The sequence below is a fragment of the Aplosporella prunicola genome (assembly GCF_010093885.1).
Source record: "Aplosporella prunicola CBS 121167 unplaced genomic scaffold K452scaffold_6, whole genome shotgun sequence".
NCBI lineage: Eukaryota > Fungi > Ascomycota > Dothideomycetes > Botryosphaeriales > Aplosporellaceae > Aplosporella > Aplosporella prunicola.
Window position 1 is genome coordinate 961,384 of NW_022983534.1, and position 18,582 is coordinate 979,965.

Sequence of the window (18,582 nt, forward strand, 5' to 3'; positions counted from 1 at the left end):
ATTAACCATCCTGGGACTTGTGTGACTTTTCTCAAAACCGTCTCCTCATCTATTCGTTGCAACATCCCTGTAAATATCAAATCTCATGTCAAACACGAATTGTTCAGTTTCACCGCATTTAGAGAGCCGACGTCAACGCCCTGCTCTGCTGCAGTGCCACCAACTTCTCGATCGCCACATCGAGCGCCACAAGCTCACCTCTGTGTTGCGTAGCCTGATCATCACGGTTGCGGATGTTGACCTTACGCTCGGTCTTCTCCTCGGCACCAACGACAAAGATGAAGTTGTACTGCTGGAGCTGACCGGTACGGATCTTCTTCTGCATCGTGTTGCCCGAGACGTCAACGTCGACGTTCATACCCTTGGCACGGAAGATGCTTTGCAGCTCATGCACATAGTCGTTGACGGCAGGCATGACGGGTACGATAAGGATCTGGCGAGGAGACAGCCAGAAAGGCCACTTGCCGGCAAAGTGCTCCGTGAGAATGGCAATAAAGCGCTCAAAGGAGCCGTAAATTGCACGGTGAATCATGACGGGGCGGGCACAACCGGGAGTCAAAGGCTTCCTGGCAGCCTCCATCACCGGCTTAGTGTGCTCCACCTTGGCATCGGGAGTGCCCTCGGTCTTGGCTGGAGCGGCAGGAGCAGCAGGAGCAGCAGGAGCAGCAGGCTTCTCACCCTTCGCGGCCTTCTCCGCGCTCATGTATTCCAGGTTGAACTGCTGAGGCAGTTGGAAGTCGAGCTGAATGGTAGCACACTGGTGCTCACGCTTCAGTGCATCAGAGATGGTAATGTCGATCTTGGGGCCGTAGAAGGCGCCATCACCAGGGTTGAGCTCCCACTTCTCACCACCCTCAGCAGTGAACTTGTCGAGGGAAGCCTTGAGCTTCTCCTCAGCCATGTCCCAAGTCTCAACTTCGCCCAAGAAGCCCTCGGGACGAGTAGAGAGCTTCATCTTGAAGGTGAAGCCGAACTTGCCATACACGGTCTGGAGGAAGTCGAAGAGGCCGGTAATTTCATCACCAATCTGTGTATCGTCAGTGGGTTTGCTTTTGGGTCAGTTCTTGAAATTTCATCATACCTGATCCTCGGTACAGAAGATGTGCGTGTCATCCTGCTGGAAACGACGGACACGAGTAAGACCGGTGAGCGCACCAGAAGCCTCGTTACGGTGCAGAACACCAAAGTCAGCAATGCGCATAGGCAACTCCCTGTAGCTGCGCTCTCTGTGACCGAAAAGCAGACAGTGACCGGGGCAGTTCATGGGCTTGAGCGCCCACTGGTCCTTCTCGACCTCAAACGTGAACATGTCGTCCTTGTAGTGCTGCCAGTGACCGGAGCGCTTCCAGAGATCGGAGTTATACATGTTTGGCGACTGGACCTCCTGGTACCCACGCTTCCAGTACTCCTCACGGAGGAAAGACTGCAGGGTGTTGTAGATGATCATACCATGGGGCAGGAAGAAAGCGGAACCGGGAGACCACTCGTGGAAGAAGAACAGCTCCTGCTCCTTGCCGATCTTACGGTGATCACGCTTAGCAGCCTCCTCAAGATACTTCAGGTGCTCCTCCATCATCTTCTTCTCGGGGAAAGAGACACCATAAATACGCTGCAGAGAGTCGTTCTTGGCATCACCCAGGAAGTACGAAGCAGAGTTCTAATGGTAATTTTAGTTTCATTGGTCTTGTATTCGAGTTTCAAGCTTCCTACCTTCATGACCTTGAAAAACTTGACTCTTCCGGTGTGAGGAACGTGAGGACCACGGCAAAGATCGATGAGCGGGCCACAGCGGTAGACAGTGGTGCTCGTTCCATCAGGGATCTTGTCCTTGATGATGTGCTGCTTGTACTTGTTCGTCTTGAACATCTCAAGGAGCTCTTCCTTGGTGAGAGTCAAGCGCTCAAACTTCTGCTTCTCCTTGATGGCCTTCTCGGCAATCTTTTCAAGCGGCTTGTAGTCCGTAAGTTGCACGGGTTCCTGGTTGGGTAGGGCCATCTCGTAGTAGAAACCATCCTCGACCGGGGGACCAATGCAAAGATCACAGCCAAATCGTCTCTCGGCAGCTTCACCAAGGATGTGGGCGCTAGAGTGCCAGAAGACCTTCTTGCCCTCTTCGTTCTCAAAGTCCAAGAGTTCCAGGGTGCAGTTCTTCTCAAAGGGCCTCTCCAGATCCCACAGCTCGCCGTCCACCTTGGCAATGACGGTGCGCTCAAACAAGGACTTGCTAATTCCGCGGGCAATGTCGGCCGGGGAAGTGACCCAGGACTCGCCCACCTGGACCTTGCCGTCAGGCATGGTGATGTTGATGGGCTCACGGGGCTTGCTGGCAACATCGGCATCGTACTTGGCCTTCAATTCCTCGAAGATCTTGATCCTGTGGTCAAGATAGGCCGGAGGAGGAGTCATTTCCATGGGACGGGCATCCTCGTCGCCAGCCTTGGCCTTCTTTTCCTTCTTGGGCTTCTGCTGTTGGGGCTTGGCCTTTTCGACCTGCTGCGCGGCGGCCTGCTCGCCCGAGACAGCGAGGTTCTTCACGCCCTCAACAGCGTCCTTAACGGCGTCCATGGTGGGGTATGCGGTGGATTGTGTTCGTGCACGAGGGGCAACCTGTCAATTGTCCCTCCTCAAATAATTCCATCCCACTTGAGTCACTAGCGCGAGCCAAGCCCGCGACTGACCGCCGGAGAAACGCCGCCGAATCTTCCGACCTCCGCCTGCAAAAATTCCGTGAATTGCATCCCGACGCAGCTTCGACGCGACAACGACAACCCGGCCCCCGACAGATACCAGAAGCGCACAATGTCTTTCCGTGGTGGCGCTCGTGGAGGCCGTGGAGGCTCCTTTGGCGGACGTGGTGGTGGAGGAGGATTCTCTCGCGGCGGTCGCGGCGGTGGTGCGTCCAGTATTGCACCTCTCAAAATCGGCATTGGCTAATTGTGCGCGTTGCAGGTCGCGGAGGTTTCCAGCAGTCCTACGGCCCGCCCGACACCGTCCTGGGTAAGCTACACGAAAGCTACTTGTCCGTGAATGCGCGCTGACGATCAGCAGAGATGGGTTCCTTCATGCACTCTTGCGAGGGCGAGATGGTCTACGAATCGATCAACACCAAGATCCCCTACTTCAACGCTCCGATCTACCTCGAGAACAAGGCACGCGATCCCATCTACATTTTCAGACGCGGCCACAGTGGCTAACTGGGCACCAGACTCCCATCGGCAAGGTTGACGAAATTCTCGGCCCTCTGAACTCGGTCTACTTCACGGTCAAGCCTCAGGAAGGCATCGTCGCGACGTCTTTCAAGGCTGGCGACAAGGTCTACATTGGCGGCGACAAGCTGCTGCCGCTCGAGAAGTAAGCGGTTGAAATGTTCTGGTTTAGGACCATGCTGATATTTTTCGCAACAGGTTCCTTCCCAAGCCCAAGCCCCCACCAGGTGCGCCGAAGCCCAAGCGCGCGGGCGGAGCCAGCCGTGGCGGTCCGATGCGCGGAGGTCGCGGAGGCCCGAGAGGCGGCGCGAGAGGAGGTCGTGGTGGCAGCTTTGGTGGCCGTGGTGGTGGTTTTGGCGGTCCCAGCAGAGGCGGTTCCAGGGGCGGCGGCTTCGGTGGCCGTGGTGGTGGTTTTGGTGCCCCGAGAGGCGGCAGAGGCCGTGGCCGCGGCTTCTAAGTACCCTCGGCCTAGGTATCAGCTTTGTCCTTTACGGCTCATGGAACGGCGTTCGCGGACTTGGAGTGGCTCTTTTTTGTACGAATTATACAGACACAGACTGGGGAAGTCTAAGGGGATCACACGGGATTTTGAGTGCAAAAATATATCAACCATTTCGAAGTTGCGCGACGCGACGTGAAGGTAGCAGCACAGCCACAGGTTCAAATGATGTGCAAGTAAATCGTGGCCGATTTGCGACTCATGAAGTATTTCATATGCGGCCAGAAATATTTGTCTCATGGGAATTGCGGCTTTTCAAGCCAAGTCGAGGCTTCGTCTTCATAAATACCAGGGTAACTTATGCCCGATGGATTTCGGTGCTTGCTGTCGATTCTAAAAACTGCACTGAATGAAGGTGGTCACGACTTCAGTCAAACCAAGCCTCGGTGGCTTAGCATGTCCCCTGCGCCAAGCTGTGACGCAGATGACGTTCCCGCTTCTGGCCCCGAAAGCTTGAAAACAAAGTCGACTGTCGCGACACAGCCTCTGCGCCTTCCCCTAACCTCCCTTCCTCTGCACCTTTTGACGCCCGACATCACAAACTCTCCGAGTCCTACGTCTTCATCCATCAACATGTCGAGAAGGAGCGGTGCTACCAGCGGCACCAACAAGGATGCCAGCGACAACTCGGTCCCTGCCAATCCTTGTATGTCTTTATGACTTCACTTCTGCAAGTCGTTATCACTGACAATGTCGCAGCCCAGGAGAAGCAGATGCGGCTGCTTGCCGCCGACGCCGGCCACTTCTCCCTTGTCAAGTACGAATCTCCTGTGTAGCCACCGGTGCCGTCACGGACTAACGAGCGCGCAGGGCCATGCACCTTGCGGACGTGATCACTGAGCTCAATGGTAAGTCGCGACGCTCAGCACGCATTTGGCTCCGTTGACCAGGCTGTTAGGCTTCTGCGGTATCATGTCTATCTACTCCTCGCTGCGCTACTGCCTCGGCGATCCGAACGACTTTGGCAACCTTTATGCCGCATTGGCTTTCATGCCTTTTGGCTTGTTCTTCGACTTCATGGATGGCAAGGTTGCTAGGTGGAGGAAGAAGGCCTCCATGATGGGCCAGGAACTCGACTCTCTGGCTGACCTGGTATGTATCCGCGCTTTCCCTGCTCAATTCCTCAGCTCATCGGACGGACTAGATCTCCTTTGGTGTCGCTCCCTCTGTATGCGCCTTCGCTCTCGGTATCCGCACGCCTGTCGACCACCTGCTTCTCTCGTTCTTCGTCCTGTGCGGTCTGTCCCGCCTTGCCCGCTTCAACGTCACGGTCCAGGCTCTCCCCAAAGACGCCACTGGAAAATCCAAGTACTTTGAAGGCACGCCCATTCCCACCTCCCTTGGCCTCGATAGCATTATGGGATACTGGGTTTACAAGGGCTGGGTTCTCGAGGACCTGCCCCTAGGCACGGCTCTTACTGGCACTGCGTTCGAGTTCCACCCGATCGTCTTCATGTTTGTCATTCACGGATGCCTGATGGTCAGCAAGACCCTTAAGGTCCCGAAGCCTTGATTTGAAATCATTCGGATCCAAGTGCAGAATTTAAGGCTAGATGGGGACGTGGAGGGTGATCAACTGGTGGCAGATCATGACTAGAGCGGTAGGCTACGAAACGACCGTGTAACGACATGACGAGCAAGGGCGCAACTGCAGGATGAGGCTCAATACAACATATAATAAATCAAGACTTTGTCGACATCAGGACATTGCCCATCGCAACATGTTCATTTGCCCCTAACTTTCCGCACGAAGCTATACAAGCGTTGGCGCTCCAAATCCTACAAGTAGTGCACCAAGCGCAGAAAAAGCTGCTAACGAGGCGTCTAACTTAAAGTCTCAGGCCGAACCCAATCGGAATGCTTGTGGCTGCTTTGCGCCTAGCTTCATTGCTATGCATTTGGAAGCAAGCATATCGCGTGGATATGCACGCATCATGGCCTTTTCGCGCAGCAATAGGTTTCATCTCTGAGGGCCACGACCTACAACCGCACAATGACGCACAACGGCAATGGCGACAGACATGAGCATACAATCTAACAGATACACGTCCGCGAAATTCGACCACAGAGCCAGCTAGCTATGCGCTAGAAGCCTCCACCATAGCTACAAAGCCTCAATCGATGTAGGTAAGCAGGTGAAGCACGCACAAACCATCGACGTCCTCTGCGCACCCCAATGCACTACTAGAACACCATACCCACCTACCTATACGCGTAACACGCAAACACAGCCATCCTTGCGCGCGCACGCGACGCGCCGCCCGCTTGCGGATCGGCCTTCGGTCCTGCCAAACTAACCCCGCATCATCCTCCGCCCCACTAGCACCCCACACTGCGCGCTGCTTCCGCAATCCGCATCCGGTTTTGCTGGACGGCACCGGGTTCGGGACGGGTTCGGGACGGGGGCAAGCACGGCAAGCATGGCAAGCTCGGCTGTGGATGTGGTTTTGGATGTGAGGGGTTGGGGACTGCCGAGGTGGGGTGGTGCTGGGGGTTAAGAAGGGCCGGTTGCTGCGTATTTGTTTGATACAGTGAGTACGAAGACGGGTTTGTTACTACTACTCTTGTTGTTGCTGGTGTTGTTCTTTGGTGTGTTTTCTTTTCTTCTGTTGTCTGCACGTATATACACATTCCTCCCCTTCTATCTCTATTCCTCTCCCATGACTCCGTACTAAAGAGTTCGAAGCTCATAACAATAGAATCTCGGCTTGATTTGTTGGCCTTGATTTGTTGAATTGAGGATTTAGGCACCAGCGAGTCCTAACTGGGCATGACCCACTTGACAGACTTACGATCAAACGAAGTACAAATAAGTACACATCCTTTTCCAGACTACACGCCTACACCTCTCCGCCGAGCCGTCACCAATACCACAATCATGCCCACAACTAAAACAATCCATCATCCGCACCTCGGCACCATCCACGGTACAGCCGACGATGACGGCGTCATCCGCTTCCTTGGTTTGCAGTACGCGACGCTGAAGGATCGGTTGGCGGCGCCGGAGCTGGTAGTATCAGGGAGTGGTGGGGCAGGGGAGATCGACGCACGCAAGTTTGGGTATGTATGGTTGGGCAGTGAGTGCATGTGTGGGCGCGATTGCCAGTGGTGCAGAATAGGAAAGTGAAGAAAACGAGAAGAAAGAGAGCGGGAAGAGAAGAGGAGAAAGAAGAAAAGAAAAGGCACCCACCGCCTCCACCGCTCTCACCACCGCCGCAACACCTCCTCCTGAGTTAGTTGGAAAGCTGGGCTAACAACCCCAACAGTCCCCCCGTGCTCTCTCCACCCCAAGCCTGCGCCCTCGAGCTCTCCCTCATCCAAGCGCCGTCAGCGCCGCCTTTCGCAGCATCCATAGCTCCGCCGCCACCCCCAGACGACCTCAATGGCTTGAACCTCAACATCACTGTTCCGGCCCTCGCTCTGGAGGGCCAGGGCTCTACCCGTCGCCCGCTGCCCGTTATTGTCTTTGTGCATGGCGGCGGCTTCTTCATCGGCGCAAATTCCTGGCCGCAGTATGATTTCGGACGACTTGTGCGGCTGGCTGCTGAGAAGGGGAAGCCTGTTATTGGTGTGGGTATTAAGTATGTGGTGTTTCTATTCTCGTTTTCCCTCCTCTCCTCAAGGTACTCCATCAATCGAGACAGTAGACAGCACCCCCATAAAGTCAAAGTCCGCACCCACAGCAGCAGGGAAAACCGCACAACTAACATCCATCCTCTCTCCATAGCTACCGCCTCGGCGCCCCCGGCTTCCTGACCTCAGCCGAGCTCCGCGCAGCCGGCTACGCCGCCAACAACGGCCTGCGCGACCAGGCTGCCGCGCTGCAATGGGTGCAGCGGCACATCAGCGGCTTCGGAGGCGACGCGCGCAACGTGACTGCACTGGGACAGAGTGCGGGCGCTGGTATGGCCTTCTCTTTCTCCAATGTCATATATACACATATGCACGCATCCCCCCAACCCACCTCTTGTCCTCCCTTCCCCTGCCTCTCTCCCTTCCGCTCTTGCCCACACAAACTAACACCCACCCCCCACAGTCTCTCTCCTCGAGCAGCTCAACTCCCGCACACCACTGTTCACGCGCCTCGCCGCACTAGCCGGGACGCCACTGAACGCGCGGCCGCTCCCGCCCCCCGTGGCCGAAGCAACCTACACGACTATAACAGCAGCGCTCGGGCTCGAGAACGGCAGTGCGGCCGAGCGCGTCCACGCGCTGCTGCATCTGCCGGGCGAGGAGCTGCTTGCGAAAATCTCGCCCGAGCTCCCGCTCGCCCCGGTCCTGGATCCGGCGTCGCTGCCGCGCGTGTGGTCGTTTGAGGAGGGTAAGCAGGAAGACGTGTTGCGTGAGATGCCCGGACGGAAATGGTGCAAGGGGTTGATGGTTGGGGATTGTGCATTTGATGTATGTGGTTGCCCTTCTTCTTGCCTACCTATGTATCCACCTCTTGCCCGCTCCGCACCTCCCGCACCTCTCGCACCTCAGGAAGACTCGATCTACACCCACCCCTACCCCTACCTCACGCACTAACGTCACACCCCCACCAGGCAAACATCTACACGCACCTATCGCCCAGCTTCGCGCAGCCCGCCCTCGCCGCCGCCTTCGCAGCATCCGTCTCCCGCTCCCTCGCCTCCCACCCGGGCGCCGCATCCGCCCTGCTAGAGGCTTACGCAATCACGCCCTCGACGCCCGCCCCTGCCGCCCGCACCGCAATCGCCCGGTTCGGCACGGACATCGCGTACCAAGCCGCGGTAAGGCGGTGCGCGGGGGCTTGGCGGGCTACTTCTGACGTGGGAGGAACTGACGACGAAGGAGGAACCTCTGACGAAGGAGGGCTGTCCGCCGCAGGAAAAGGCTCAAACGAAGAAAGAGGCGCACCCGAAGGAGCTCAACCACCCTTCCTCTACCACTTCAACGCCGCAAACCCCTGGCCCGGCCCCGACGCAGGCGAGGCAACACACATCCTAGACGCGGCGTTCCTCTTCCAGAACTTCAGCGCGCAGCTCACCTCCGCGCAGCAGAGCGTCGCGGCCGCGTTTGCGTTGGACGTTATTGCGTTTGCGCGGGGTGAGGCGCCGTGGATGGGGTTTGGTGGTGTGGGGAAGGGGGAGGGTGGGGAGGATGATGTCGAGGACAAGGTTGAGGGCGTCAGGGTGTATGGCGGCGCGGATGGGTGGGGTGGCGGTGCTGAGAGCTTTGCGCGTGCTGGGGGTAAAGAGACGGGGAGGCGGGGGGTGCTTGCTAGGCTTGCGGCGATGGGGCCGGGGTTGCATGGGTTGGGGGAGGCGTGGGAGCGGTGGTTGCGGGGCGAGTGAGGTTGCGGGTGGATGAGAGTGTTGTGTATGTGTTTGAATGGATGGAATGCTTTAGTCTCGTCGCTGGATATGTATATATATATATATATATATATATACGCGCCTACCTGGGCACCTTCTCCCTTGGGGCCCTAAGCGCCTCCGCAACCATTAAGAACCTACCTACCTACCTACCTAGCACGCTCACCCAGCATCGCAAACAGGCACTATCTTTCCTTTCCCTTTCTTTTTCCTTTCCTGTATCCTTTCCGCACGGGCTACGGACACAGCCTTCGCTGCCCCTCGTCCACGTCCTCACTCAGCTGCTGCCCCATCCACAGCGGCTGCGTCTCGTGCAGCTTGTCCTCGAGCTCGACGATGCGGTGCCCGGCGACGAAAAACGTTTTCCCGTTGAGGTCGGGGCGCACGACGGGGAGCAGCAGCGCGCGCGCCACGCCCTCGGGCTGGTTCGCGGGGAGATCGCCCCAGATGTCGTGCATGGACTGCAGGAGCAGGGGCGTTACTAGGGAAGAGGACGGGTTAGTTGGGCAAAACATAGCTCGCACGTTCGCAGGCTCGCGCGCGCCCACTCACCTGTCATCCACGGCGCAACCACATTGACCGTGACGTTGCGCTTGACCAGCTGGGAGCGCAAACTGCGCATAAGCCCCAAGACACCGGCCTTGCTCGCACAATACAGATGCAGGGGCGGAGTATCCAAATAGCTGGCCGCGGAGCCCGTGAGCACAATCTGGCAGCGCGACTGCGGCCACTTCTCAAAGCAGTAGACGGCGCACTTGACGACGTAGACCATGCCGACGAGGTTAGCGTCCAGCAGGCCCAGGTCCGGCGGCAGCAGCTTCCCCGTCACGGCGTCGAATTCCTTCGCCAGGAAGTCTTCCTTGTTGATGCCTGCGTTGGATAGCACCGCGTGGATCTTGCCGAATGTGTTTACGGTGGTTTCGAAGAGCTCGAGCACCGAGTCCCATTGCGTTACGTCGCATTTGCGGAAGAGGACGCGGCTAAGTGCGCGCGTGTTAGCTGCTGTCTGTTTCTGAGGTCTGGTATGGTATGGTATGGTGGGCGCGACGGAAGAGAGAACAGGCAAGCTCACTTACTCCTTCAGCTCAGCCGCAAGCGCGTTTCCCGCCGCCTCATTGACGTCGCCAAAAGCGACTCTGGCGCCATGATCTGCGGGCGTCAGCACCAAGATAGATACAGCGCGCCTCTCCCCACCAACAAAAAGATGGAAGAAAAGCAGCAAATAGAAAAAAGACCAGGCGGAATCCACTCACGATGCGCCAGCCTCACGGCCTCCTTTCCTATCCCCGACGCGCCCCCCGTCACAAGCACGACTTTGCGCTTCAACACCGCGAACTCGGCGTCCGCGAGCTCGTAGGTCGTCATTTCGCGCGCGCGGGCACGCAGAGACGGACAAATGGACGGACGGGCGGGCTGGCGGGCTGGCTGGCTGGCGGAAAAGCAACAACAGTCGACAGTCGAGGTATAGGTAGGTATGTACGAGTAGGTAGCTGCCTTGCCGGAGCGGAAGCGCACGCAAGCAGGCGAGCAAGCAAGCCGCTGCCCGCGGAGGAGGAGGAGGTGAAGAAAGAGGAGCGGCGGCGTCGGCGGCTGCTTACTCTGCCTACTGTACCTTGCTAGCCAACTAGCAAGCAACCTACCTACCCAGGCACCTCTACGTAGAGTACGCAGCCATTGGCATTGCTTACTCTAGGCTCTCCTACACCAGCCAGCCAGTCAGCCAAGCCAGCACACCGCGTGCCCCGCAACCGCAAGAGAACAAGGCAATTGGCCGCGCCTCGCAGATCAAGCGCGATCAAGATGCGCCCAGAGCAACAGCGCCGCAGCCAAAGCCCGCGTCGGCGTTTGAAACCACCCACCCGCCGTGCCACCCCCTCATTCTACGTCTCCGTCATCCATCCACCCATTCGTCCGCCCTCACCCACTAGCTAGCTCACGCACGTGCTGCCCGCCTGGACGAGTGGATGGCGAGTGGAGGGGAGTGGAGAGAGTGGGCGTCGGCACTTGCCCCGCGCGTCATGCTGTGGGGTAAAGCGCAAACCTAGGGCAAACGTGGGGCAGTATGTACGTAGTATGTGTAAGCGGGGCGGCCGGATGGGGCAAGCGCCGAGGTGCCGAGGCGCTGAGGTGCTGAGGTGCTGAGGTGCTGAGGTGTTGAGGTGCTCCTAGGATGACAAAGTGCTTGTGGTGGTGGTGTCGTTAGTGTTGTTGTTGTGGTGGAGTTTGCACAATGGAGAGCAGAAGGGCTTGGGGCTTTTTTTTTGTGAGAGAGTGAGGGGAAGTGCGAGGCGCGAGGCGTGGAGCCGGAAGCGCGGTAGGTAACGCGAGGGCGCGCACGCTGCGCTGGGCGCGCTGGGCGCGTTGGGCGTGTCGACGACGACGACGACAATGACAACGACGACGCTGGGATTGGCGCCGCGATCGCCGTGCGCGATGTGGATTGGGGTTTTGCGGTGTGTCGTTGTGGGTGTGCGCGAGCGGGTATAGGTGTGGAGTTGGGGGATACAACACATGTACGAAGACGGCAAAGGGACGGCTACTCTATGGTTTGAAGCAAGAACCTAGGTAGGATATCATTCACGGCAATTAAAAAAAAAAAAAAAACAGCTAACAATGCGCTCTCCGACCACAGGCGCATCAGCGCGCCGGCCCATTCCCAACACTCAGCCCCTTGATGCCGTCGCGCAGAATAGCCTCGACCTCGTCCGTGTGCTTCGAGAAGTTGTCTACCAAGCTGTCCCACATGCTGGGCTCATGCTCATGGCGCTTATCGCTGCGCCACGCAAACTCGGTCACGGTGAAGGGCCTACTGCTCTCGAACATGAACGCGACGCTTTGCTCCGAGATGCGGGACTCGGGGACGTCGGCCGCGGTCGCGGCCTTGAACTCCTCGTACGCGACGCCGTGCGGCACCATGCCGCACTCGAAGCTGATGCTGCCGGGGCGGAAGGCGTCGGAGCGGCCGCCGTAGTCGCCGTACACCAGGCCCATGAGTTCCGACGCGGCGTTGCGGTGGTAGTAGGGCGGGCGGTACGTGTGGCTCGCGACGTCCCAGCGGGGCGAGAAGATGAGGAAGTCGGCGAGGGGGGCGGCGGGGTCGCGCGACCGCGCCGTCAGCACGCAGAAGATGGACGGGTCCATGTGGTCGACGCTGATGCTGCCCACGTTCACAAACTTCGTCAGGTCGTACTTGAACGGCACGTAGTTGCCGTGCCAGGCCACCACGTCAAACGGGCTGTGCTGCTGCCGCGACTCGAAGAACTTGCCGCCCAGCTTGTACACGATGCTCCACGGGTCGTCGCGCGTCACGTCGTACGCCGCCGTCGGGTGCAGGAAGTCGCGCGCGTTGGCCAGCCCGTTGGCCCCCAGCGGCCCCAGTTCCGGGAGCTCCCAGTTGGCGCCCCAGACCTCGAGGATGTAGCCGCGCGTGGGGCCGTCGATGGCCACGCGGAACCGCTGCCCGCGCTGGATCACGCAGATCTCCCCCGGCTGTACGTACAGCGGCCCGAACTCGGTTTGAATGTCCAGCGCGCCTTGCTGCGGCACGATGAGGAAGTCGCCGTCGCTGTTCACAAACGCTTTCTTCGTCATGCTCTTGTTGGCGACGTAGACGTGCGTGGCTAGCCCTTCGCGCAGTGTCGGGTCGCCGCTGCCGGCAATGGTCTTTAGGCCCGAGATGAAGTCGACCTCTTCGCTTTCGGGGGGGATGTCGAGAGGCGTCCAAGCCAGCTGCGTGGGCGAGACGTGGACCCGCGGATTGATGCTGAGGAAGTTGCTTTCCGTGTCTTTGTTGTCGGGCAAATCCGTCTGTCTGGATGTCAGTTCTTGCCGCTCATTAAGTACTCAGCACAAGCTCTTACGAAGCCTTGGTGGGCGACGGCCGGCCGTGCCCTGTACAGCCACGCCTTCTTGTTCAGATGCCTGGGCGCTACAAAGGCCGAGGCAGTCAGCTGCTCTGCGTACAGGCCAAAGCGCACGCATCGCGGGCTGTTTTGCCCTCGAGGAATCGTGCCAGGCACGGCCTCGGACTCGAAGAAGTTGTTGAACCCGGGCTGGTACTGGTACGGATCGTTCTTCCTGGTCGCAAAGGATGGGATGGTGCCATTCTTCTGGGTCTCGGCCCAGTGAAATATTTTCTGATATTCGGCGGGATCGTTAAGCTGAGTTGGCGGCATGGTAGCTTACGGCGTTCAAGCGGGGTTTGATCGTGTGGTTTGGCAATCAATCTGCGCTCCGGCCGCGGGGAGCGCAGTATTAAACGTCGTCGCGGCACAAGGCATGTCGTGTGTTCGGCAGTTGAGGCTCGGAGATGTCGAGGTTCACTTGGTGGGTGGCGCACGGGGATGGCGGGGTACAAGATGTGGGGTGCGGAGCTTTCGACAGGGGCACGAGGGGTAGCTCTCCAGCAACTACCCTTCTCTCGCCGCACCAGGTTTAAAAGAGGAGGTGATGGAACTTTCGGTAGATGGCCTCGGCCTGGGCATGGCCAATGCCATTCCATTCGTTATGAGCATTGCGCTCCCGTCTCTTGCGTTTTCCCCTTGGCACTGCCGCCGGAGTACACCACTCGGATTTGCGGATTTGGCGGATTTGACGTCCGGCTAAGAGGCGTATATCCTCGGTTCAGTTGTCTTGTCCCAAATTCATGTAACTGTCATTTTTGCCTGGCAAGTAAGTACTTTCGCTGTGCCAATTTCAGCTGGTCGCCAATTAAAGACCAGAAGCTTGCTGCGGTCGAATGAAGGCTATCAAGCCTAGGTAGGTTGAATTTGGTCCATCGTTGCTAAGAGCTAGGAAGACGTCTACAGCGGTGAAAATTTTTCAAGGCGGGTATATGGGTCTCGACGTGCTATCGAAGAAATCATTGCCGCAGACAAATTTGTCTGAAGCCGATTTGGAAGTGACTGCTACCGAAATCCGGAAGGTGGAATACCTATACATCGGCAAGCGCAGACTGGCTGTGTCAAATACGACAGCACTAGAAAGAGCATCCGAGCGATCCAAGGATGTATTAGGTTCTTCAAGATGAGAGCAAAAGCAACCTCGACAAAGCAATCAAAAGCCATATTAAAAACTTACAACCAAACCTACTAAAGAAGAGCACGCTGCAGCACTCCTTGAACGAACGGCCCCAACTCCTTAAGACGACCTGACTCGCCGGAAAGTCTCAAAGCCATCATGTTCTATCGCCGCAAGCCTTCTTGCATGCCCCGACTCCGCACTTTTTTTGTGGCTGGCGAGACAAGCTAAGTCGGTCGATACTCGCGGTTCGCGTCGTCAGAGCGGGCGGTGGCTATTGCAGCGACGTGGATGGCGTCGAAAGGCCGTGGCATTCCGTAGTCGGAGTATGCTTCTGTCCTGCGGTGCGCCATCGCGGACTGGCGGGAGGTGCTGGGCCGAAGGTGCGGGAAGACTCGATTGGGTTGCGGAAGAGGTGGGATCCATCCAGGGCGGACAAGTCCAGTTGTCGACGCCCGCGGGCAAGGAGAGCGAATATCGACATCGTTATCCACCAACATAGAAGGCCACCGCAAACCATCAGCACCAACAGCTCCGCCATCCCCAACAACATCACCACGCCCCCAAAACAGAGGTAGGTAAGAAGTAAGAGCCCAAGTCGCCACACCCCAGACGCCAAACCCCAGCCTCAAGCCGCACCGACCGAGCGCCCAGCCCATCGTAAGATGCGCATCGCAGGCGATCTGGCACCCGTACCACGGACGGGCACACACAGCGATACCTACCTAGTCACAGCGCGCGATCGCCCTCCCGACGATGGGGTTACGATCGCAGCGTGACATGGCATGACCGGCAGCGCCACAAGCAGCGCCATACAGCAGGAGCAGCAAGCAGCAGCACTCGCAGCACAACACCAACACGGCCGTGGCTGTCCAGGTAACGTCGGCATTGCGCAACTCTTGCAGAGCCGCAACCCCAGGCATGGTCCAGGGGGGCCACACAAGTCACCAACAAACAAGCCAACACCTACCTACCTGCCCCCCTCCCACGGCGTCATCATCGCGCCACACACCGCCAAACACACGCACCGGTCTCGCGGCGCTGCAGCGTAAACCGCGCAAGAAAGAAAAATATGCGTGCCCAACCAACAACTCCCGCAACGTCACCACCACCGACCAGCCAGCCAGCCAGCCCAGCCGCCCGCCCCTCCCCCCAGCAATCAAAACCCAAAATCCAGCCTAAGACAACAGACAACAACACCAGCAACGACGACGACGTTCCGATCCGTCCCGACGACGCGCTGGCCGCGCCGTGAACCCACAATTATGCCGCGCCCTCGGCGGGCATCATGCGAGGGTGGTCTGCGCTTCGGCGGACGAGAATGCGTCGGGTGGTTGCTGGTTTATTTCTTGCTTTTGCGTGCGTGTGTTTCGGGGAGGAAGGGGCTGGCGGGGGCGGTGTTTGAGTGCGATGCGCTGCGATGCCGTGTTTCGGGGGAGGATCTTGTTTGTGCGAGGTTGATTGATTGCTTGGGGAGGGGTTGGCTATGCGGGTGGTGTTTAGTGGGCGTGTTTTTGGGATGGTACTATACAATACGTAGGTGGATGAGTGCTTGTGCAAGTGTTTCTATGCGTATGCTTGTATGTTTGATAACTAGTGTGTGGTTGTGGTGGAGAGGAGGCGTGGTGCATAGAGGCGAGGATAGCTTGTGTGTAGACGGGGCATCTACACAAACAGCAGCCAGACAGAGCAAGCTCGAAAGGAAAAACAATTAAGCCAGCAGGAAGATTCATTACCCCCAGCGTAAGAATAGCCCGGCAGCCGCAGACGAAACACGACACCCCTAACTCTAAGCCAGACAGCCTTATCAAACCGCTCAAAGCAGCGCACAAGCCCTCGGCGAGCACGACAGTCCTGCAATACGGCGCAAGCAAAACAAGACGTTCGTACAGGGTTACGAGCAAGCGTGCCTTGGTTGCTTGGTTGCTTGGTTGCTTGCTTGCGAGATTTGCGTGAGAGATTTGCGAGCGAGCCATGCGTGCGAGGCTGAGACAGGCCCCGTAACTAACATTGCGCACAGAGGCTGGAGGAGAGCGGGAGCGCGAGCAAAGGTCCCGGTGTTGACGAAACGGACACGCCACCACTGCCATCCCTACTCTTCCCGGGCGCTCGGGAGCAGCGAATCTCCCTAGCGCGCGTGGCTGTCACGGCCCGGGCGTGCGCTATCTGCATCCCTGCTGCCTCGTTGCCTTGTCCTGTCTTGTTTTGTCTTGTCTTGCGGTTGCAAGCTGACTGTTTTGCTGATTGAGTGATTGATTGGGATTGATTGGCGTGCGTGCATGCATGCGTGGCTGCGGAAGGGGCGCGCGCAAGTGTTGTGTCTATGGAGATGGCTGCATACACAGTAAATACATCCAGTGCTCACGAGTAGGAACCGCGAGCGCAGCCGCGGCGCAAGAATAGCATAGGTAGCGACAGGAGGCGAGCGAGCCAAGCAGCAGCAGCAGGGAAGAGTACGAAGCCACGAAGCAGATACGGGAGGGATGGGCCGCAAGCGAGCGACTCATATCAGCCCTGCCGCAGCAGCTGGGCAAGCGCGTGCTTCTGCTAGGGCTGCGTGGGCTGTGTTGCTAGAGTCGCGTTGCTGGGTGTGTCGCGCGCGCGCCGGAAAAAAAACTTGCCCTGCCCACTAAAAATACCTAGCTACATACTGTACTGCTGGCTGGCGGGCTGGCTGCAGACCGGTCACGCCAGCTAGCAGTTAGGTACCTATCTGTAGCTGTACGGGCTGGTTGGTGTAGCCCAACGGGCATTTTGCGACGCGACGATGAGATTAAGCGGTGCTTCTGGAAGATTGGCAGAGCCGCAGATGCGATGCGATGCGAGAATAATTTCGAATCGCAAACGAATGGCAGGGCTGCACGCCTGGCCCGGCTCGGGAAAGACAGGAAGCCAAAAAGTGATGTGCCGTGAGCGGGCGGCGGCGATCATCGGGAGCAGCAGGGAGGACAGCCACGGCGACAGGGGCCGAGCGCGCGTCTGGACCGCGCGCGGTTGGGTGATGCTCAGACAATCGCTCCAGCAATTCTCACCTCACGCTCGGCGGCGCTTCTTATCAGGATTTTTCTCTTAATTTAGGGTCAAGGGATTTGCGGAATATATATTATCGGCTCGACGCGTCGCTGAAAGTACCTCTTACTTCCCATCACCAGCATTCACTCTCACAACCATTGAGTCTCTTGGACTTTCTACCGCTACCACTACCAAACACTACCACTTCACCTCTTCCACGTTGGCGACCTCTCAGTCCTCCTCTACCTACCAACCCACCGAACGAGCTGCCAAGCTTCGAATCATCTACCTCGCAAACCAACAACCCACTCCCATCATGTCCAGCGCACCGCACTGCTGCAGCGAGATGGGCCACTGCCGGGCCCAGCGTTTCGAAATGGACGCCATCAACCAAGCCGTGTACAACACGCAAAAGGCTTCGTACGAAGAGAACTGGGTAAGCAAAAACACACACACGACGACGAATGAACAAAGCGCTAACAAAGCCCCTTCAGGACCGCTACGACTGCTGGCGCCAAAACAAGCCCGACGCCAAGGTCACCGTCTCCGTCAAGGACGAGGAGGAGTACAGCGGCTGCTGCTGCGACGACGACAAGAGCTCCGCCACCAGCACCAAGAAGACCGAGGCTGCGCCCGCGACGACCGCTTCCCTCGTCCCGCCCAGGCCCGCCCTCAGCCGCTCGGACAGCGCAAACTCCGTCTGCTCGACCGCGTCGCGCGCTTCGTTGTGGACGCCGCGCTCCGCGAGCCCTTGCTCCCGGTGCCAGTGTGGCGGGTCGAGCTCGCACCTTTGAGGAGTAAAAGCGTCGTCTGTTTCTTTCTAAAGTTTCGTTTTCGGTGTTTGGGCGTGCGCGTTAGCACTCCGCTTTGCTGGGCCTTGGTCTTTTCTTTTGCATATACACACTACGGGCTGCATCAGCTGCGGCGTCTGGGAGGGGTTTTTGTCGTTTGTTGATCTTAGATGTCTTTGAAGCGTATGAGAGAGAGAGTCGTTGCGGTAATGACTGGACGATTATCGGACGCCCGGTTCTGGCGGGAAAAGGAAAGACTTCCTAAGAGACAAGCAAGATTTAGATGGTCCCTTTAGATCTGTCGTAATCAGTAGAAGACATCGACTTCAGCCTGCTGCTTCTTTCTGCCTGAATGTGATCTTGCCTACTTCCTTACTTTGCCCTGTAGTAGTTCGAATCTCGCCAATGCAAGCGCAATCCGGGGCGTTAACCTTGCGTCTATCATTGCCAAGCAGAATGGACCTTTCGCCGGAAGAACGCTTGTTTCATATTCAGCGTGTCGGAGCACGAGAGCCTGGCAGCAGCGGCAAGCTTTTGATTCAACAACAAAAGACTCATCAAGCACTGAGAACCTGAGAAAGAGACGACTGGCCATATAGCCACAACACAACCACCAGCAAAATGCAATAGATAGCAGACAATGAAAAGAAAGCACACTCACCCACTTCCCCACCCACCCAATTACCTCAAACATCCCCCTCACCCTCAACGGCAAGGCA

At 57.8% G+C, this 18,582-nt stretch overlaps 9 protein-coding genes across 9 annotated transcripts; 4 read left to right on the top strand and 5 right to left on the bottom strand.

Annotated features, from left to right (window-relative positions):
- Nucleotides 1-9: 9 nt before the first annotated feature.
- K452DRAFT_266829 (uncharacterized protein) lies at nucleotides 10-2,602 on the bottom strand. The gene is made up of 3 exons (XM_033538809.1): nucleotides 1,711-2,602; nucleotides 1,082-1,657; nucleotides 10-1,027 (listed from the first exon to the last, which is right to left on the bottom strand). Exons 1-3 carry the CDS (start codon nucleotides 2,563-2,565, stop codon nucleotides 119-121), a joined length of 2,340 nt encoding a protein of 779 aa, XP_033400462.1. The 5' UTR covers nucleotides 2,566-2,602; the 3' UTR covers nucleotides 10-118.
- A 175-nt stretch (nucleotides 2,603-2,777) lies between these two features.
- On the top strand, nucleotides 2,778-3,707 carry K452DRAFT_356860 (uncharacterized protein). The gene is made up of 5 exons (XM_033546078.1): nucleotides 2,778-2,893; nucleotides 2,950-2,997; nucleotides 3,049-3,149; nucleotides 3,206-3,351; nucleotides 3,405-3,707. Exons 1-5 carry the CDS (start codon nucleotides 2,800-2,802, stop codon nucleotides 3,661-3,663), a joined length of 648 nt encoding a protein of 215 aa, XP_033400463.1. The 5' UTR covers nucleotides 2,778-2,799; the 3' UTR covers nucleotides 3,664-3,707.
- A 471-nt stretch (nucleotides 3,708-4,178) lies between these two features.
- Nucleotides 4,179-5,432, top strand: K452DRAFT_266831 (uncharacterized protein). The gene is made up of 5 exons (XM_033538810.1): nucleotides 4,179-4,351; nucleotides 4,405-4,462; nucleotides 4,516-4,553; nucleotides 4,604-4,797; nucleotides 4,850-5,432. The coding sequence occupies exons 1-5, from the start codon at nucleotides 4,279-4,281 to the stop codon at nucleotides 5,216-5,218; spliced, it is 732 nt and encodes a 243-aa protein (XP_033400464.1). The 5' UTR covers nucleotides 4,179-4,278; the 3' UTR covers nucleotides 5,219-5,432.
- Nucleotides 5,433-6,186: 754 nt separating this feature from the next.
- K452DRAFT_285078 (uncharacterized protein) lies at nucleotides 6,187-9,119 on the top strand. Its single transcript, XM_033540053.1, has 6 exons — nucleotides 6,187-6,236; nucleotides 6,492-6,765; nucleotides 6,972-7,286; nucleotides 7,433-7,608; nucleotides 7,742-8,106; nucleotides 8,250-9,119. Exons 2-6 carry the CDS (start codon nucleotides 6,584-6,586, stop codon nucleotides 9,018-9,020), a joined length of 1,809 nt encoding a protein of 602 aa, XP_033400465.1. The 5' UTR covers nucleotides 6,187-6,236; nucleotides 6,492-6,583; the 3' UTR covers nucleotides 9,021-9,119.
- On the bottom strand, nucleotides 8,913-10,511 carry K452DRAFT_245860 (uncharacterized protein). Its single transcript, XM_033537996.1, has 4 exons — nucleotides 10,295-10,511; nucleotides 10,118-10,190; nucleotides 9,594-10,021; nucleotides 8,913-9,522 (listed from the first exon to the last, which is right to left on the bottom strand). Exons 1-4 carry the CDS (start codon nucleotides 10,404-10,406, stop codon nucleotides 9,278-9,280), a joined length of 858 nt encoding a protein of 285 aa, XP_033400466.1. The 5' UTR covers nucleotides 10,407-10,511; the 3' UTR covers nucleotides 8,913-9,277.
- Nucleotides 10,512-11,678: 1,167 nt separating this feature from the next.
- On the bottom strand, nucleotides 11,679-13,216 carry K452DRAFT_325232 (uncharacterized protein; the record flags this gene model as incomplete). Its single annotated transcript, XM_033544764.1, has 2 exons — nucleotides 11,679-12,848; nucleotides 12,902-13,216. 2 exons carry the CDS (start codon nucleotides 13,214-13,216, stop codon nucleotides 11,679-11,681), a joined length of 1,485 nt encoding a protein of 494 aa, XP_033400467.1.
- A 962-nt stretch (nucleotides 13,217-14,178) lies between these two features.
- On the bottom strand, nucleotides 14,179-14,850 carry K452DRAFT_146558 (uncharacterized protein). Its single transcript, XM_033535492.1, has one exon. It carries the CDS (start codon nucleotides 14,717-14,719, stop codon nucleotides 14,288-14,290), a length of 432 nt encoding a protein of 143 aa, XP_033400468.1. The 5' UTR covers nucleotides 14,720-14,850; the 3' UTR covers nucleotides 14,179-14,287.
- Nucleotides 14,851-15,400: 550 nt separating this feature from the next.
- K452DRAFT_146556 (uncharacterized protein) lies at nucleotides 15,401-16,509 on the bottom strand. The gene has a single exon (XM_033535491.1). It carries the CDS (start codon nucleotides 16,148-16,150, stop codon nucleotides 15,560-15,562), a length of 591 nt encoding a protein of 196 aa, XP_033400469.1. The 5' UTR covers nucleotides 16,151-16,509; the 3' UTR covers nucleotides 15,401-15,559.
- An 894-nt stretch (nucleotides 16,510-17,403) lies between these two features.
- Nucleotides 17,404-18,115, top strand: K452DRAFT_285088 (uncharacterized protein). Its single transcript, XM_033540054.1, has 2 exons — nucleotides 17,404-17,508; nucleotides 17,567-18,115. Exons 1-2 carry the CDS (start codon nucleotides 17,419-17,421, stop codon nucleotides 17,864-17,866), a joined length of 390 nt encoding a protein of 129 aa, XP_033400470.1. The 5' UTR covers nucleotides 17,404-17,418; the 3' UTR covers nucleotides 17,867-18,115.
- The last annotated feature ends 467 nt before the right edge of the window (nucleotides 18,116-18,582 follow it).

Coding starts and splice junctions, on each gene's coding strand:
- K452DRAFT_266829 (XM_033538809.1), bottom strand. CDS start 2,565: ATGGACGCCGTTAAGGACGCTGTTGAGGGCGTGAAGAACCTCGCTGTC. Junction 1,658..1,710: donor AGTTTTTCAAGGTCATGAAG/GTAGGAAGCTTG, acceptor AATTACCATTAG/AACTCTGCTTCGTACTTCCT. Junction 1,028..1,081: donor TCTTCTGTACCGAGGATCAG/GTATGATGAAAT, acceptor GACGATACACAG/ATTGGTGATGAAATTACCGG.
- K452DRAFT_356860 (XM_033546078.1), top strand. CDS start 2,800: ATGTCTTTCCGTGGTGGCGCTCGTGGAGGCCGTGGAGGCTCCTTTGGC. Junction 2,894..2,949: donor TCGCGGCGGTCGCGGCGGTG/GTGCGTCCAGTA, acceptor TGCGCGTTGCAG/GTCGCGGAGGTTTCCAGCAG. Junction 3,150..3,205: donor CGATCTACCTCGAGAACAAG/GCACGCGATCCC, acceptor ACTGGGCACCAG/ACTCCCATCGGCAAGGTTGA.
- K452DRAFT_266831 (XM_033538810.1), top strand. CDS start 4,279: ATGTCGAGAAGGAGCGGTGCTACCAGCGGCACCAACAAGGATGCCAGC. Junction 4,463..4,515: donor GGCCACTTCTCCCTTGTCAA/GTACGAATCTCC, acceptor ACGAGCGCGCAG/GGCCATGCACCTTGCGGACG. Junction 4,554..4,603: donor CGTGATCACTGAGCTCAATG/GTAAGTCGCGAC, acceptor CCAGGCTGTTAG/GCTTCTGCGGTATCATGTCT.
- K452DRAFT_285078 (XM_033540053.1), top strand. CDS start 6,584: ATGCCCACAACTAAAACAATCCATCATCCGCACCTCGGCACCATCCAC. Junction 6,766..6,971: donor ATCGACGCACGCAAGTTTGG/GTATGTATGGTT, acceptor CAACCCCAACAG/TCCCCCCGTGCTCTCTCCAC. Junction 7,609..7,741: donor GGGACAGAGTGCGGGCGCTG/GTATGGCCTTCT, acceptor CACCCCCCACAG/TCTCTCTCCTCGAGCAGCTC.
- K452DRAFT_245860 (XM_033537996.1), bottom strand. CDS start 10,406: ATGACGACCTACGAGCTCGCGGACGCCGAGTTCGCGGTGTTGAAGCGC. Junction 10,022..10,117: donor CTTGCGGCTGAGCTGAAGGA/GTAAGTGAGCTT, acceptor GCGCGCACTTAG/CCGCGTCCTCTTCCGCAAAT. Junction 9,523..9,593: donor GGTTGCGCCGTGGATGACAG/GTGAGTGGGCGC, acceptor CCTCTTCCCTAG/TAACGCCCCTGCTCCTGCAG.
- K452DRAFT_146558 (XM_033535492.1), bottom strand. CDS start 14,719: ATGGGCTGGGCGCTCGGTCGGTGCGGCTTGAGGCTGGGGTTTGGCGTC.
- K452DRAFT_146556 (XM_033535491.1), bottom strand. CDS start 16,150: ATGGCAGTGGTGGCGTGTCCGTTTCGTCAACACCGGGACCTTTGCTCG.
- K452DRAFT_285088 (XM_033540054.1), top strand. CDS start 17,419: ATGGGCCACTGCCGGGCCCAGCGTTTCGAAATGGACGCCATCAACCAA. Junction 17,509..17,566: donor CTTCGTACGAAGAGAACTGG/GTAAGCAAAAAC, acceptor AAGCCCCTTCAG/GACCGCTACGACTGCTGGCG.